The sequence below is a fragment of the Mustelus asterias genome, chromosome 8 (assembly GCF_964213995.1).
Source record: "Mustelus asterias chromosome 8, sMusAst1.hap1.1, whole genome shotgun sequence".
Lineage (NCBI taxonomy): Eukaryota > Metazoa > Chordata > Chondrichthyes > Carcharhiniformes > Triakidae > Mustelus > Mustelus asterias.
In genome coordinates, this window is record NC_135808.1 from 23,228,617 (window position 1) to 23,246,596 (window position 17,980).

The following is a 17,980-nucleotide window of genomic DNA, read 5'->3' on the forward strand; positions in this document are numbered from 1 at the left end:
GAAAGTTACTTGTTGTCACCGTCCTGCACCTTCCAGGTCTTAATCTGGAATGAGAGGCTGGAATGGGAAAAGAACATTGTGATCCAGCTAAAGAGATGTGCAAAGTATTCATTTAATCTTAACTAATAAACCCCCATGTGGTAACTTTTTTCTAAAGTCCATATAAGTATATCGATCACATTTTCCCATCACCATGTCTGTTATCATCTCAGTGAATAGTCAGAGCTTTGACAAGCACCATCTTCCCTTTTAAAATACGTGTTTGCTGCTAATTTATTGCTATTAATTTCTCTTGATGTGCATTTTTCGTAAAATGTTTTTAAAAGTCTTAAAATGTTCCCCACTGCAGTGGTGTTACCCTACCCCATTGATGTTAGTTTTGTACTGAAGACTTTACAGAGGCAGGAAGTGAAAAAATAAATCACATTTATTGTAGAAATTGCAGCAATGTTACAGACTGCAGTAACAGGTGACTGAGTTGGCAGTGAGTGAACCAGACAGATTCCTAGAATCTGTGTCAACAGGGCAGATCAGAATAGCTTATGAAGTGCAGATCAGAATAGCTTATAAAGTGCAGCTCCAGATAGAGTAATTCCTGACAAACCATCGCCACAGTTCCATTTACACAGCGTCACATATGTAGTGTTTAAATGAGTCAGTCGCTGTCATCTCGATGAAATCACATCCTTCCTGATTCTCTCATCCACTCCTGCTGCTGATCTTGGGGACTGGTGTCTCTGGGGCACTGGAGAACACTGGGGATGAGAAAGAAATATGTCACTATAGAGGGAGGCAAACCCAGCAGAGCTGGAACACCCCCCCAACAAAACCCATCAGATCCACCTGACCCTCACAAATAGCAGCAGCCAAATCCATCAGACCCCTCATGCCTAACACTGCAGAAACCTGGAAGAGTACAGAGAGAAAAGGGGTGAAATTGAAAGAGAAACCAGGAAAGTAAAGAAAGGCATAAAAAATGCTGCCAAGAAAAAACAAAGAACCTCCAAGGATGCACATGTAGAGAAAAGGATAAGGAAAGAGTAAGGCCTTGTGGAGCCCAATAAGAAGTGCATGTGAGAGGGTGGGGAATGTGGTGAGGTTGTGAATAAATACATTGCCCCTGTCTTTGGGAAACATGGAGCAATGCTGACATTGCAATGAAGGAAGAAGTGTGTGAATTACTGCATAAGAGATTACATATTAATGGATTTTACAACTTTGAAAGATGGTGAATCACCGGGTTAAAAGAAACAAGGGAGGAAATTGCAGAGGCTCTGACCATCAGAATCATTCCTCCTGGGCTACATGAGTGTGGAAGAAGATTAAAGGACTGTCAATATCACACCATGGATTGAAAAGGGAAGAAGGGGCAATCTGAGTAATTAGACACCAGTTAGTGTAACTTCGCTGGTGGGAAAATTATTGAAATCAATTGTGAGGAACAGCATAAACCTTCATTTAGAAAGGCACAGATTAGCATGGATTTAAGGGGCGTTCATCTCAGGCTAAACTGATTGAAAATTTGGAAGAGGTGAGAAGGATGGGTTGATGAGGACAGTGAGGTGGATGTGGTCAACATAGATTTTAATGTTTTAGACAAGGTCCCACATGGCAGGCTGGTCAGAAATATAAAAACACATTGAGATCCAAGAGACAATGACAAATCAGACCCCAAATTAGCTCAGTGGCAGGAAGCAAAGGGGTAAGGGGGTTTATTGCGACTGGAATGATGTTACCAGTGGGGAATCCATGGGGCCCAGCTCTCACTCCCTCACTTTTTGTGGTTCATGTGAATGATTTAGATTTAAATGTAGGGAGAATGATGAAGAAGTTTAGAGATTTAGAAATATTGTCCGTATGGGTGACAATGAGGAGGAGAGCTTCAGACAGCAGGAAGATCGAGATGGACTGGGCAGTTGGGAAGAACAGTGGAAAATGGAATTCAATCCGGAGCAGTGAGAGGTGATGGATTTCAGGAGGAATAACAAGGCAAAGGGAATCCCCAATAAATGGGAGGATAATGACGAATGTGGAGGAACAGAGGGACCCAGGAGTGTATGTCCACAGATTGGGAAAGGTGTCAGGACAGGTTGATAATGTAGTTAAGAAGGTATATTACATGCTTTCCTTTATTAGCCAAGGCACAGAACAGAGTGGTTTTGCTACAACTGCAAATAACACCAGATAGACGACAGCTGAAGCATTGCAGACAGTCTGGTCAGCACATTACACAAAAGATGTGATTGTACTGGAGCGAATGCAGAGGAGATTGTTTAACGTGGACAGGACTGGAGAATGTTCACTGTGAGGAAAGAGTGGATAGGCTGGAATAGGATTCTGTAGAATAGAGGAGGCCGAGGGGAGATTTAATTGGGGTGGATATAATTATGAGGAGCCACGGTAAATAGAGATGACACGTTTCCCTTAGCAGAGGGTCAAAAACCAGGGGCCACAGATTTAAAGTAATTGGTAGAAAGATCGGGGGGAAATGTGGAAAGAGTTTTTCACCCAGAGGGTGGGAGGGACCCGGAACTCACTGTCTGAAAGGATGGTAGAGGCAGAAACTCACACCACGTAGCACTCACACCATGTCGAGTTGAGGAGCTGTGACCTACAGAGCTGCAGACCGAGTACAGGAAGGTGAGATTAGGCTGGAGAGCTCTTCGCGAACAGGCAGGGACATGATGAGTTGAATGAGCTTGCTGTCAAACATAAATTTTATATCATTCAACTTTCCACTCATTCAACACCAGCAAAACCCATCAAACCCCAAACAGCAGCAAAACCCATCAGAGCTCCAAACACCAGCTAAACCCATCAGACCCCCAAACACCAGCTAAACCCCTAAGATTCACTCCGTTTCCCAAACATCCAGAAAAAGATCAAACCCATCACAATAAGTTAAATGTTAAATCCTGTGGGAGTGACACAGCCCAGTGACCAACTTCAGGGAAAAGTCTTGGGAATTCCAACTTCCTTAAGGAAATTGAGCAGCTGAGAGGAGGCTGTCCAGGGTGAGATGTTTCCGGATGTCTCGACACCTCAACACCCACAATGTCTCCACCCTCAGACTGTACAGGAGCAGCCGTCTCCAGAAGGCCAGTCTCAAAGCTCAGTGTTGGATTGGATGAGCTGCTCTTTAGTGACGATACAGCGAGAGACAGACACTGAGCTCACATCCCACCCACCAGATTGTACAGCTAAATCCAGCGGGAATATCCCAGTTAGAAGGATCAACTCCCGATATTTATTCACACAATTCATACCTCAGGAACCTGCGGAGGAGCTGGTTGTGGAATCCCCTTTATCAGAAGCTGTCAAAGGAAGGAGAGGCATTAAAAATACTGTTGGTCATCAGACAGAATCAGTGCATGAGATATGGAGAGATAAAGATAGAGAGAGAGAGTGAGAGAAAGGAGAGAGAGAGAGAGAAAGAGAGAAAGAGAAAGCAATTTATAAGTTATAAGTTCATTTATTGGTGTCACAAGTAGGCTTACATTAACATTGCAATTAAATTACTGTGAAAATTCCCTCGTTGCCTGTTCGGGTAGATACAGAGAAAGAGTCATACAGACAGACAGACAGAGAGAGAGAGGGGGGCAGAGAGCGAGAGAGAGAGGCAGAGAGAGAGAGGCAGAGAGAGAGAGAGAGGCAGAGAGAGAGAGAGAGGCAGAGAGAGAGGCAGAGAGAGAGAGAAGCAGAGAGAGAGAGAGAGGCAGAGAGAGAGAGAGGCAGAGAGAGAGAGAGGCAGAGAGAGAGGCAGAGAGAGAGAGAGAGGCAGAGAGAGAGAGACAGGCAGAGAGAGAGAGAGAGACAGAGAGAGAGAGAGAGGCAGAGAGAAAGAGAGAGAGGCAGAGAGAGAGAGAGAGGCGGAGAGAGAGAGACAGTGCGAGAGAAAGACACACACACACTATTTGACACAGAATCAATGGTGATTCACACAGTTACGCAGAGATGATGTTTGATGATCAGCTTACTATTTGCAGGATTGTAGTCACTCCTCCCTCTCCCTGTAAAACAAGGAATGTTCAGTGAGTGACGAGACTGAGAGAAAATCAGAGACAGAGGCTGGAACTCTCGCTCGCTCTGAGCCCCTACAACACAATTCTGAAATCCTCACTCTCACCCTGACCGGGACCCTCACTCCCACAGTGAACCGGGACCCTCACTCCCCCTCTGACCCGGGACCCTGACTCCCCTCTGACCCGGGGCCCTGACTCCCACACTGACTGAAGACCCTCACTCCCACACTGACTGAAGACCCTCACTCCCGCACTGACCCGGGACCCTCACAGATACCCTGAACTCGTCATTCAATCTGAGACCCTTCCCACAATTCACAGACACTCCCCCTTTATCTTGAGCCCTTTACCCTCCCTATCCCAATCCTGCGACTCTCCCACCCACTCTGTGCTCCCCCCCACACCAACCTGAGACCCACAGCCTGAGCCCCCCCACCCTGGAATACTCTCCCACAATCCCTCCCCCCAGTGAGGAGCTGCTCTTTTCCCTCCAATTCCTACCTTTCTTGTTGTAGATGAATGATGAGAGCGATGAGCACGAGGACCCCGACCACAATCCCGACAGTAACAGCAACCTGGGAGCGAGACTTGGGTTCTGTTCGAGAGAGAATCAGAGAGACTGAGTGAATCAGGAAGAGGGAAAAGTGAGAATCAGAGAGAGAGAGAGAATGTGAGAGGAAGAGAGGAGAGAGAATGAGAGAGGAAGAGAGGAGAGAGAACCTGAGAATGATGGAGAGAGAGTGAATTAGAGAGCGAGAGAGACAATCAGAAAACATAGAATACCTGACTCAGAACCTGGCCATTTGGCCCATCTAGTTGATGCTGGTGTTTATGCTCCATTTGATCCTCCTCCCATCATCCCTCATCGAAACTGACCATCTTAACTATATATTTCCTCCTCATTCATTCCCCTTAAACTATACTGTTCACTTCAACCACTCCCTGTGGCAGCGAGCTCCACATTCACATCACTCTTTGAGTAAAGAAGTTTCTCTTGAATTCCCTATTGGGTTTCTTGGTGACCATCTTGTATTGCTGACCCCGAGTTACATTCTTCCCACAAGACCATCATCATAGAAACCCTACAGTGCAGAAGGAGGCCATTCGGCCCATCGAGTCTGCACCGACCACAATCCCACCCAGGACCTACCCCCACATACTTACCCACTAATCCCTCTAACTACGCATCTCAGGGACAATTTTTAACCTGGCCAATCAACCTAACCTGCACATCTTTGGACTGTGGGAGGAAACTGGAGCACCCAGAGGAAACCCACGCAGACACGAGGAGAATGTGCAAACTCCACACAGACAGTGACCCGAGCCGGGAATCGAACCCAGGATCCTGGAGCTGTGAAGCAGCAGTGCTAACCACTGTGCTACCGTGCCGCCCAAGAGGAAACATTCTTTCTGTGTCCAGTCTATAAAAACCTTTCCTAATTTTAAATCTTCTATTAGGTCAACCCTCAGCCCTCTGTTTTCCTGAGAGCAGAGACCCAGCCAGTCAATCCTTCACTGAGATCTCCACCCACTCATTCCTTGAATCATCTCTGTAAATCTTCTCTATGTCCTCTCCTGTGAGTAAAAACCCTTCTGTAAAATGGTGACTGGAACTGCACACAGTCTGTAAATGTGGTCTAATCATGATTTGATAACAGTTTAGCAATAACTTCCGTGCTTTACAATTCTATCCCTCCAGAAATAAAGACTGATTTTCCATTTATTTTGTTCATGGCCTTGCCTAACCTGTTGCGGATTGGTTTAGCTTAAACAGAAATCCCTTTGTTCCTCAACCCCATCCAGCCCGGCACCTCCCAAGTAATAAGTGACCTCCCTATTCACCCCTAATAGAAAACTACCTCATGTTTATCTGTGCTGAACTCCATTCACCAATTATTTGCCCATTCTACAAGTTTATTAATGTTCTATTATTTTGTAGCATATCGAATGATTCATCCCAATTTGGTGACCTGAGCAAATTGAGAAATTGTGTTTCGATTCCAATGTCCAAATAAGTGAGTGTAAAGTGTGAACAGCGGTGATTCCAGCATTGATCACTGCGGAACACCATTTCCCACCTTCTGTCACTCCTGGTGAACCTTCCTTGCACTCTCTCCAAAGCTTCTACGTCCTTCCGATAGGGTGGTGTCCAGAACAGCACAAAATACTCCAAATACGGCCTAATCAAGGTTTTATATGGCTGCAACATGATTTCCCAACTCTTGGACTCAATGCCCCAGCTGATAAAGGCAAGCATGCCAAATGATTTCTTAATCACCTTGGCCATTTGTGTTGCCACTTTTAGGTAACTGTGGACCTGCACACCCAGATCCCTCTGTATGTTAATGTACCGAAGAGTTCTACTATTTACAGTATAATTCACACCTACATTTGAACCTCCAAAATGCATCACCTCGGATCAATCCAGATTAAACTCCATCTCCCATTTTTGTGCCCAAGTCTCCAATCTATCTATATCCTGTTGTATCCTCTGACAATCCCCGACACTATCACTGTCAATTGTCAGAAAAAAAATCATCTGGGTTCAATAATGTCCTTTGGGAAAATAATCTGCCGTCCTTACCTGGTCTGGCCTACATGTCACTTCAGATCCACAGCAATGTGGTTGACTCTCAAATGCCCTCCGGACAAGGGCAACTAGGGGTGGGCAATAAATGCTGGCCAGTCAGCAACACCCACGTCCCACAAATGAATTTTTAAAATTTAGCAAGGACTGGTCCTTTTTAAGTCCACGGTCAAATCTTTTTTTGTGGCACTGGGAGAGTCTCGAAAAAAAAATCATTGTCATTACAGACTCTTCCACTGGGGATCCCACCGATCGGATATCTGCTAACGATAGTCGGCTCAAAGCCTCCTGGACAGTGTTCCAATTGGTAATTGTAGGCGGTCAGTAATAAAGCCCACTGCTGGATTCGGGCTGATGTTATGGGCAACACTGCCTTGTCCTCTTTAAACAGTCCCAGGAGTGGCTTGTGGTCTGTGTCTTAATGACAAATTTCTGCCCATAATGGAGCTGGTGGAACCTTTTCACTCCTAATATCACCGCCAACCCTTCTTTTTCGACATAGGCTTTTTTGCAATAGTCAAGGTCCTGGGAGCATAAGCAATTCCACTCTGTTTGGCTACCGATGTGCCAAAGCCACCTTGAAGCCATACAAGGATGTGTCGCAGGTCAGTAATAGTTCTTTCCTGGGATCATAATGCGCCAGAATATTAAAAGAGGAAAGTTGTTGCTTTACTTTATTGAAAGCCAAGGATTGACTGGAAGACGACTCTCAAGGCTGATCTTTTTTTAGTAGGTGGTGTAATGGAGCCAGGATGGAGGCAAGATTGGGTTTAAATTTCCCAAATAGGTTATTGTTATGAAGCAGAGGTTGATCCCCCTCTGAGAACTAAGGCCCAATCACTCAAAGAGGAGCACCTCGCCATAATCTGTAAAAGTGAGTGTGAAGTGGTACAATCTGCTCTTCAGCAACTTTTACTGGTTCAATCAAAATAACTCCCTGACACACACTCTCAAAAATCAACAAGTAACAATTTATTTATCTAACTAACAGTGAACAAGTTAACTAAACTATTAACAAACTGAATAAAACGTTTCAAATGGAACGCTGTTCAGATAAATACAATTCCCACTTATTAACAAAGTTTTTGTGTCTTCCGGAATATTTGGGCTTTCTCTGTTGATTCTTCTGCCTGGAACTTCTTTCTTCTTTGTACCTTTGCTATTGAGATGGAGCTTTCTCTTGGGGGAACCTGGATTACACATTTTTTCCCTTCGTAGGCGTACACCTGCCTTGAAAAATTGACTGAGAACTTCCTCAAGGTTCTTTAAGTGTTCCTTTTTTTTCCAGTTAAGAGGATGTCATCCAGATATATAGCAACCTGAGGGAGGCTTTGCAAAATGTTCTCCATCGTTCGCTGGAAGGTTGAGCAGGGTGACTATACCCCAAATGGCAGACAAGTGGATCGCTCAGGGCCCTTCTGAGGATGAATTGTTGAATATCTCTGGGAATCGTCATCTAGTTGTAATTGTAAGTAAGCGTGACTCATATCAAGTTTCACAAACAAGTGTCATCCTTCCAACCAGCTGCAAGAAACAGTTTACCGTTTGTTTAGGATCCCCGCAAACATGGAATGATCCATCTGGCTTCAAAATTGGTAAGACTGGTGCTGCCCATTCCACAAATTGGACTGGTTTGATGATCCCTTCACGTTCCAGTCTTTGGATTTCTGCTTCAACTTTTACCCGTAAGTCAAATGGCGCTGGGCGGGCCTTGCAAAATTGTGGAATCACTTCCTTGTCAACAGGTAAGGTCGCCTTGGCTCCTTTGATTGTCCCAAGACCTTCCTCGAAAGCTTTAGCGTACTTAGGCAGGACTTCACTTCGGCAGCCTTTCTCTGGCTGAAGATGTTGAGCCAAGGTGGATTTCTTGCAACCAATTTCACACCATTAGGCTTCCCCATGCCCTCACTACAATCATTGGTAACCGAACCAGCTGCCTTTCATGGGAGACAGGGTCAGAGGTTCCACTCAAAATTCAGAAAGGTTCCCCGATACAGGTTCCCTATCTTGCTGAGGTCTTCAGTAACAATAAACACTCGAGTCCATAGTGAATTTTATGGAACGCTGATTCTCTGAACACTGATACTGCCGCACCGATAGCAACCTCCATTAGTACCAGATGTCCACTTAACCAGACGTTAATCTTGATTTGATCTGATTTGGACGTCGATATGCAATTTAATTGCTCTAAATCAGATGTAGGTGGATCTTCCCAGGGTGTGAACACTCCTGGATACCGGGCTGCAAGTTGCTTTACTAATTTTAAGTCCTGTAGGACACCTTTGCTGTTGCTATCAGGTAGGACTTGTGACTGTTTGGTCGAAGTTTGGCTTTGCTTTGGGCAGACCTGGAGTTACGTGTATCTGGATACTTCCTGAGGGAGGCTATGTAATTGCCTGCTCTCAAATAGTGGTCCCTGAACTCAGCCGGACTGGCGTGGGTGTCCACTTCGGGATAGGTTGCAACTCATATGTTCCACATGCAGCATTTTCCAATGGTAAAACCTGCTGTAGCACCTGTTTGAAGTCCAGTTGTGCTTCAGCTAATAGGCATTCTTGAATAGTCACATTATTAATACCGCACACCAGACAGTCTCTAAGCATCTTAAGAGTTAAAATAAATTCACATCCTTTCGTCAGTTGTCTTAACCTAGTTACGAAACCCGTAACAGATTGTTTAGTATAAACAATACTGTTTCAAAATTAGAGGTGGCTTGGGGTTGTAGCATTCTCCAACTACCTCAGGCAATTCTTGAAAGGTTTTGGTATCTGGTGCCTCAGGGAAAGTTTAACTCCAAATGACAGCAAACGCTCAAGCACCACAGCATTCACAGCACCCTTTGTTTTTCATCTGCCATAATGTCATTTGCCCGAAAAAAATAATGCATGTGATCCACACCTTGGGCCCAGTTCTCGACAGCAGGGTTGAACGAGACTAGTTTTCCAAACAAAGGAATGATGCAGAAGAATGGCTTATCCCAACTTCGGCCAAATTTTACAAGTCCCATCAGGGTCGTCACTGAAATAACTCCCACGAGGCTGGTGTCCCTTCACCAAATTTAGATTCATTAACATAGCGTCATAGAGTCATAGAGGTTTACAGCATGGAAACAGGCCCTTCGGCCCAACTTGTCCATGCCGCCCCTTTTTAAAAAATCTCCTAAGCTCATCCCAATTGTCCACATTTGGCCCATATCCCGCTATACCCATCGTACCTATGTAACTATCTAAATGCTTTTTAAAATACAAAATTGTACCCGCCTGTATACTACCTCTGGCAGCTTGTTCCAGACACTCACCACCCTCTGTGTGAAAACATTGCCCCTCTGGACACTTTTGTATCTCTCCCCGCTCACCTTAAACCTATGCCCTCTAGTTTTAGATTCCCCTACATTTGGGAAAAGATATTGACTATCAACCTTGTCTCTGCCCCTCATTATTTTATAGACTCTATAAGATCACCCCTCAGCCTCCTACGCTCCAGAGAAAAAAGTCCCAGTCTATCCAAACTCTCCTTATAACTCAATCCATCAAGTCCTGGTAGCATCCTAGTAAATCTTTTCTGCACGCTTTCTAGTTTCATAATATCCTTTCTATAATAGGGTGACCAGAATTGCACACAGTATTCCAAGTGTGGCCTTACCAATGTCTTATGTAACTTCAACAAGACATTCCAACTCCTGTATTCAATGTTCTGACCGATGAAACCAAGCATGCCGAATGCTTTCTTCACCACTCTGTCGACCTGTGACTCCACTTTCAAGGAGCTATGAACATGTACCCCAAGATCACTTTGTTCTGTAACTCTCCCCAATGCCCTACCATTAACTGAGTAAGTCCTGCCCTGGTTCAATCTACCAAAATGCACCAGCTTGCATTTGTATAAATTAAACACCATCTGCCATTCGTCAGCCCACTGGCCCAATTGATGAAGATCCCGTTGCAATTGGAGATAACTTTCTTCACTGTCCACTATGCCACCAATCTTCATGTCATCTGCAAACTTACGAACCACGCCTCCTATATTCTCATCCAAATCATTAATATCAATGACAAATAACAGTGGACCCAGCACTGATCCCTGAGGCACACCGCTGGTCACAGGCCTCCAGTTTGAAAAACAATTCTCTACAACCATCCTCTGGCTTCTGTCAAGAAGCCAATTTTGTATCCATTTAGATACCTCACCCCAGATCCCGTGAGATTTAACCTTATGCAATAACCTACCATGCGGTACCTTGTCAAAGGCCTTTGTAAGCAACAAAGTAAGCAACTCTCAGACAGGTACTTCCTCATACTGGTGGCACAGTGGTTAGCACTGCTGCCTAACAGCACCAGAGACCTGGGTTCAATTACCGCTTGGGTCACTGTCTGTGCAGAGTCTGCACATTCTCCCCGTGTCTGTGTGGGTTTCCTCTACGTGCTCCGCTTTCCTCCCACAGTCCAAACGTTGTGCTGGTTAGGTGCATTAGAAATGCTAAATTCTCCCTCAGTATACCCGAACAGGTGCCGGAATGTGGCGACTCGGGGATTTTCACAGTAACTTCATTGCAGTGTTAATGTAAGCCTACTTGTAACACTAATAAATAAACTTCAAACTTTAAACCCAGAGTGCTAGTAACGCTGACACTCCACATTATGAACACATGCAGGGCTCCCTGATTGGACAATCCATTACTGGCTTAATTTGGGAGCGAGTATTCTAAGAGGTCCACATCGTGGGCCTTGTTAAAGTCACTGCAGGTGGACCATCCTATAATCCATCAACCTCCCCTTGAAAGAAACCTTCCATTAGACTGCTCATTCTGGACACATGTAAAACCCTCACATTTTTTTTATTGTGATCGGGCCCTGAACCCTCTTCCTTCTCCTTATCCTCCGTTCACTGTGTGAGTGCAGAGGGGTCAATGTTGTGAAACTTTTCTCATGTGTGTATTTTCATCTTACCTCAGGTTTACTGTGCAAGTTATTCACAGAGAATAGGAACACTCCAAATTTATGGGTTGGGGAAAAGATGCCACCATTTATAAAGAGGGAGCTCAGAATTTAAAACAAAACTGACTGTTAGTGGACGAGTCGTGAGGGGGGAAATCAGGGCAGTTCATACTGACAACCCCCCACCGCCTGTAACACAGGATTCACTGGGTCCTGCCATATTGTAATATCCCAGGATAAACTGGGCCCATTCGTACTATAATATCCCAGGAGACAATGGGGCCTGTGGCACAGTAAAATCCCAGTAATCCCAATTCCTGTCCCCAAATGGTGGCACCATGGTATATAATGTATTGAAGATTAATATATCTTTCCCTCGCTCTGTATCCTGGGCCTCAGGCTGTCAGAGAATCAGAGAAATATAGAATCCATTCAGTACAGAAAGAAAGATGCCATTCAGCCCATCGAGCCTGCACAAACAACAATCCCACCCAGGCTCTATCCACGTGCCCCCATGTGTTTACCCTGCTAATCCCCCTGACACTAACAGGCAATTTAGCATGGCCACTCTACCGAACCTGCACATCTTTGGACTGCGAGAGGAACCGGAGAACCTAGAGGAAACCCATGCAGGCACGGGGAGAATGTGCAAACTCCACATAGACAGCGGCCCAGGGCTGGAATTGAACCCGGATCCCTGGCACTGTGAGTCAGCAGCGCTAATCACTGGGCCTCAAAGCCCTGTCCTCGGCTGACAGCTCAGCACCGACCCTCACTCCTGTGATCCTGGTCTGAGGCTGGGTCCTCTCTAACAGTGAGAAACAATCTTACCGTAAATCACCACCAGTGTCTCCTTCATCCCGCTGTGTTCCACCCGACAGGAATACTCGGCCTGGTCCTCTGGATCAAACTCTACCCATTTCCGGATCTGGTAGGTGCTGTCGTGATTGGGTAAGATCCCACTGGACAGAGTCTCATCAATCACCACTCCATCTCTCCACAGATTCACCTCGATGTCTTGAGGGTAAAACCCGGTGACGACACAGGACAGCCGGTTAGAATCACCCAGACGGGTAAAGGACACGACGGGGGAAACTGAGAGAGAAAGAAAGAGGAGTCAGTACAGGAACCTCGAGATAGAGAGTCCCGGCATCACCCCCTTCACCGACTCTCACTCCCCCCTCACTCACCGACTCTCACTCCCCATTTCACTCACCGACTCTCACTCCCCGACTCTCACTCCCCCTTCACTCACCGACTCTCACTCCCCCCTCACTCACCGACTCTCACTCCCCCCTCACTCACCGACTCTCACTCCCCCCTCACTCACCGACTCTCACACCCCGACTCTCACTCCCCCCTCACTCACCGACTCTCACTCCCCCCCTCACTCACCGACTCTCACTCCCCCCTCACTCACCGACTCTCACTCCCCCCTCACTCACCGACTCTCACTCCCCCCTCACTCACCGACTCTCACTCCCCCCCTCACTCACCGACTCTCACTCCGCCCCCTCACTCACCGACTCTCACTCCCCCCTCACTCACCGACTCTCACTCCGCCCCCTCACTCACCGACTCTCACTCCCTCCTCACTCACCGACTCTCACTCCCTCCCTCCCTCACCGACTCTCACTCCCCCCTCACTCACCGACTCTCACTCCCCCCTCACTCACCGACTCTCACTCTCCCCTCACTCACCGACTCTCACTCCCCCCTCACTCACCCCGCCCTCACTCACCGACTCTCACTCCCCCCTCACTCAGCGACTCTTGCTCCCCCCCTCACTCACCGACTCTCACTCCCCCCTCACTCACCGACTCTCACTCCCCCCTCACTCACCGACTCTCACTCCCCCCTCACTCACCGACTCTCACTCCCCCCTCACTCACCGACTCTCACTCCCTCCTCACTCACCGACTCTCACTCCCCCCTCACTCACTGACTCTCACTCCCTCCTCACTCACCGACTCTCACTCCTCCCTCACTCACCGACTCTCACTCCCCCCCCTCACTCACCGACTCTCACTCCCTCCTCACTCACCGACTCTCACTCCCCCCTCACTCACCGACTCTCACTCCCCCCTCACTCACCGACTCTCACTCCCCCCTCACTCACCGACTCTCACTCCCCCCTCACTCACCGACTCTCACTCCCCCCTCACTCACCGACTCTCACTCCCTCCTCACTCACCGACTCTCACTCCTCCCTCACTCACCGACTCTCACTTCCCCCCCCTCACTCACCGACTCTCACTCCCTCCTCACTCACCGACTCTCACTCTCCCCCTCACTCACCGACTCTCACTCCCCCCTCACTCACTGACTCTCACTCCCCCCTCACTCACCGACTGTCAGTAATTTTTGTCCGTACTCCAGATATTTCCTCAGCCACTCGATACACTCCACTTCCAGGTAACGTTTCCATCTCTGGTTAATGACCGTGCTGCCCTCCCACTTTTGTTTGGTGATCTCTCCCCAAGGGACGGGGGTCACCCACACCAGAAGATCCTTATCAAAACTGATAAAATCTCGTCCATCCCACCCGTACTGGTTGAATCCAGTCGTATTCCCATCATCACTCAGGTCACAGCCGGTCATCAGCTGGTGTATGTGGATCCCTGTGGATTAGAAAGATAACCTGCCAATCAGGGCCAGTCCCAATAAAAGCTGCACTCACCATGAACCCACCCAAACAGATCCGTTCCCACTGGAGGTCCAGCCACCACACACACACACACACACACACAGCCAATCCGGCCCCATCCAACTGGAGGCAAAGCCACCAAACACACACAATCAGATTCAGTTGACCAACAGACCTTACAGAGCTCATGCACAACCTCAGTTAATCAGCCCCCAGTCCCAGATCCTGATCCGCTCCCAGTTTCTCCCACTCTGACCCAGACGCCCTGCATCCTGAGAAAGAGGCTGAGTGCTGGGAGTTTGAAGACCTCCCGACTGGTTGGTTCGATACATGAGGGTCTGAATATTATCTTTGAAACATCGTTCCACCTCCTGTGCGAGCTTCTTCTTCTGTTCCCAGGACTCAAACCCCTCGCTCTCCACCATCCACTGCTCCCGGGGGATCAGCTCCCTCCGATCGCTGTCGTACAGAACAAACTGGACACCGTCCACATAACCGACACCCACAAACTCCGGGAAATCCGGGATCGGAGTCATTCCCGTGAAGAAATACCGGAGAGAGTGAGAGCCTGAAATAGAGAGAGAGACATCATGGTATGTACCCCAAAACATTAATTTTAAACTGAGAGCAAGATCTCCACCCAGCCTGGCATTGCCCCTCTCACACCCCATCACTCACTGACCCAGGGTTCATGCCCCAGTACCCAGCCTGGCATTGCCCCTCTCACACCCCATCACTCACTGACCCAGGGTTAATGTCCCAGTACCCAGCCTGGCATTGCCCCTCTCACACCCCACCACTCACCTGCAGACACCTCTCCACACAAAAGGACCAGCTCTATCAGTCCAATCATTGCTGCTTCCCTCATGTTGGGGGAAACATTTGGAGGAAACTCTTTTTCAAAGAAAGGCCATTTTCTCAACTCACTCCTTCTGTCTTTCCCTGTTTACACTGAGCCTCAATCTGATTGGACACAAAATAGGACTGAACCAATCAGAATAAAGAGATTCAGTGAGTCATCAGTCTCCGGCAGAATAGACACAATGTGGAGATGCCGGCGTTGGACTGGGGTGAACACAGTCAGAAGTCTCACAACACCAGGTTAAAGTCCAACAGGTTTATTTGGGAGCAAATACCATAAGCTTTCGGAGCGCTGCTCCTTCGTCAGATGGAGTGACCACTGTTGGACTTTAACCTGGTGTTGTGAGACTTCTTACTGAGAAGAGACACAAACAAGTTGCGAAACTGCCTCAAGGTTTAGAACTGTCCAATCAGGTAAATACAGCTGCTGACATCATCAGTTGCCGGGTCGAATCAGCTGAAAGGAGTTTGATACAGTGACAGAGGGAAGGACATTCAGAACAGCAGCAGGTCTGAGCGAACCATTCAGTGAGATCACTGCTGATCTGGACCCCAGTTTCTGACTATAAACCATATCCTCAGATATCATTACCCAATAAAAATCTGTCACTCTGAGATTGAAAAGCTCCAATTGTTAACTTTTTATTGTGGAGAGACTGGATGTGGATTCCACACTGCTGAATTATTTTAGCATTCTAAACAAATCGATCAGATCACCCATCAACATTCTAAAAGCTGGGGAATAAAAACCCCTTTTATTTCACCTCCTTTTATTATTCTGGTGATCAGAACTGCACCCCCTCCAAGACCAATCTCCCCTTCCTGAGGTGTGGTGTCCAGAACTGAACACAGTGACTCCAGAAAGTGTCTGTTAAACTGAAGCTTCACTTCCATCACTTTATATACCAGCCCCCTCCAGATAAAGTTCAATGTGCCCTTAGAGAGAATGGTGAAATGGGCAGACACAAATACAATGCAGAGAAGCGTTTTAAGTGATGCAGTTTGAAGGGAAGAAAATGAACAGTTAATCTAAACTGAATGGGACGGTTATAAAGGGATTGTGGGAACAGAGAGACCTGAGTGAATATGATGGTGGCAGGAAGGTGTGATAAGACTATTAAAGAAGCATCTGGACCCCATTGCTTTATAAATAGCAGCACAGATTACAAAAGCAAGGAGGTTGTGGAATTGCATGAACTAAAGAATAGCATGATGGGAAAATTGGTACAATATAAGAAAGACTGACTCTGCAGAACATAAAACATGACTGACCTCCATGTAAATCTGATAAAGCTGATTTCATATAACTTATGACGTGAATGAGATCAGTGAAGGTCAAGCTCTTCCAATTTCCTGACCTCTAAGGCCCGATAAGATTGATTCCTCATAGCCGAAGACTATAGGAGTAAATAAAACAAGATAAGGTCAGGGATGACGGAAATCACCGACCTTCGTCTGTTACATCAATGGGCAAGATAAGGGTTTGAATGATGCGACAAAAGGTTCTGGGAGGTCAACAGGTTATAACATGATTAATGGTATTGCTTATACTTCTATTAATGATCGAATTCCTGAATAAGCTGTGGTCACGCTAACTGATAATGATTATGTATAAATACTGAACTGTTTCTTTCTGTAAGCGTGGACTTGGGGAGGAATTAGCATGTTATAATAACTGCTCTCTGAACCCAAATTTCAGCCAAAAACTGCATGCAGTCTTTTCGTAAATAAAGGCTTGTTATTTTGTCTGAACAAACATTGTTGAGTTTTTCTATCACAGTCAAGAAGCAGGAAAGTTTCCACTTCAACAAGGTCACGCTGAACATTAATGAACTATTGGTTCGATCCGAGCTGAAGCATTGTGTCCACTTCTGGTCACAATGTTTCAGGAAGGATGTCGAGGCCTTGGAGAGGGTGCAGAGGAAATTTGGTGAAATATTGGAGATGAGAAACTTCTGACTGACAGTAGGAGTAATTCAATGTGTTGAGACAATCATATCTTCCAAAAACAAACGTGGAAAGACATTGCATTATCTGGGTAATGGATAATGACCTGCATTTTTTTTTAAGAAGGCCATAGGTTCTCCTTGGACAGGGAGCCAGCCTGCCTTCACCTGAGCTGTGTGGTACTTGAGGAAGAGATGTTTGTTTGTTCTGAACTGGAATCACTTTAATTGATGGGGAATAAAATGGAAAAACAGAGGCTAGTGATGATCTGGAAATCACATGGCAGGGACAGACTTTAAGTTTTGAACCTGTTGGTTTTGAACTCAGTCTCTTTGGGGAATAAGTTGAGAAATGGAGACGGCCCGACCTGATTCTCTCTCTGTCTTGCCTCAAATTGTGTCTGGTTCACAACCTGCTGCCAGAGAATCCTCATCTGAGTGTAACCTGTCTGCATTTTGGACCTGCAAAGCTGAAACAGGAAGAATTGATCCAGATCCATATTCTCCTCCGTGCCAATGCTCTGTTGGTGTGAAACTCCAGACATCCACTGGTCTTCAGATGAGTGAACACCAGCTCAACAGCATTGACCCCTTTCAAACTTTATTCTTCATTTTAAAAAAGCCTATCCTCCAAAGGCCGTCTCTGCATAGAGACCCGATCTGGTTGTTCTTTAATTGCACAGAAGTTGAGAGCAATGTATTTGCATGAATAGGTAATTGGCTAATGGACAGGAAACATTGATTTGGCATAAATGGGGCATTTACAAGTTGGCCAACTGTGACTAGTGGAGTGTCACTAGGATCAGTGCTGGGACAATTAGTCATTTACAATCTTTATGTGTGACTCAGACCAAGAGACAGAGTGTGATGGATCAAAATTTGCAGCAGCTACAAAGTTAGGTGGAAATGAGGAGAGATTGAGTCGGTTGGGATTGTGATGTTAGTGTACCTTTAAGAAAGTTTTTTTTAAAATCATGATCTCT

The 17,980-nt window shown here is 46.4% G+C and overlaps 1 protein-coding gene across 3 annotated transcripts; it reads right to left on the reverse strand.

Moving 5' to 3' along the window:
* Positions 1-404: 404 nt before the first annotated feature.
* Positions 405-15,350, reverse strand: LOC144496943 (class I histocompatibility antigen, F10 alpha chain-like). 3 transcript variants are annotated; one of them, XM_078217570.1, is made up of 9 exons: positions 14,995-15,350; positions 14,498-14,758; positions 13,892-14,164; positions 12,375-12,638; positions 4,524-4,617; positions 3,978-4,010; positions 3,267-3,314; positions 2,586-2,702; positions 405-755 (listed from the first exon to the last, which is right to left on the reverse strand). In XM_078217570.1, the coding sequence occupies exons 1-6, from the start codon at positions 15,056-15,058 to the stop codon at positions 3,995-3,997; spliced, it is 972 nt and encodes a 323-aa protein (XP_078073696.1). In that variant the 5' UTR covers positions 15,059-15,350; the 3' UTR covers positions 405-755; positions 2,586-2,702; positions 3,267-3,314; positions 3,978-3,994. The 3 variants fall into 3 exon arrangements, with proteins under 3 accessions (XP_078073696.1, XP_078073697.1, XP_078073694.1); XM_078217571.1 differs by having other exon boundaries at positions 2,570-2,702; XM_078217568.1 differs by having other exon boundaries at positions 2,538-2,702.
* Between the last annotated feature and the right edge of the window lie 2,630 nt (positions 15,351-17,980).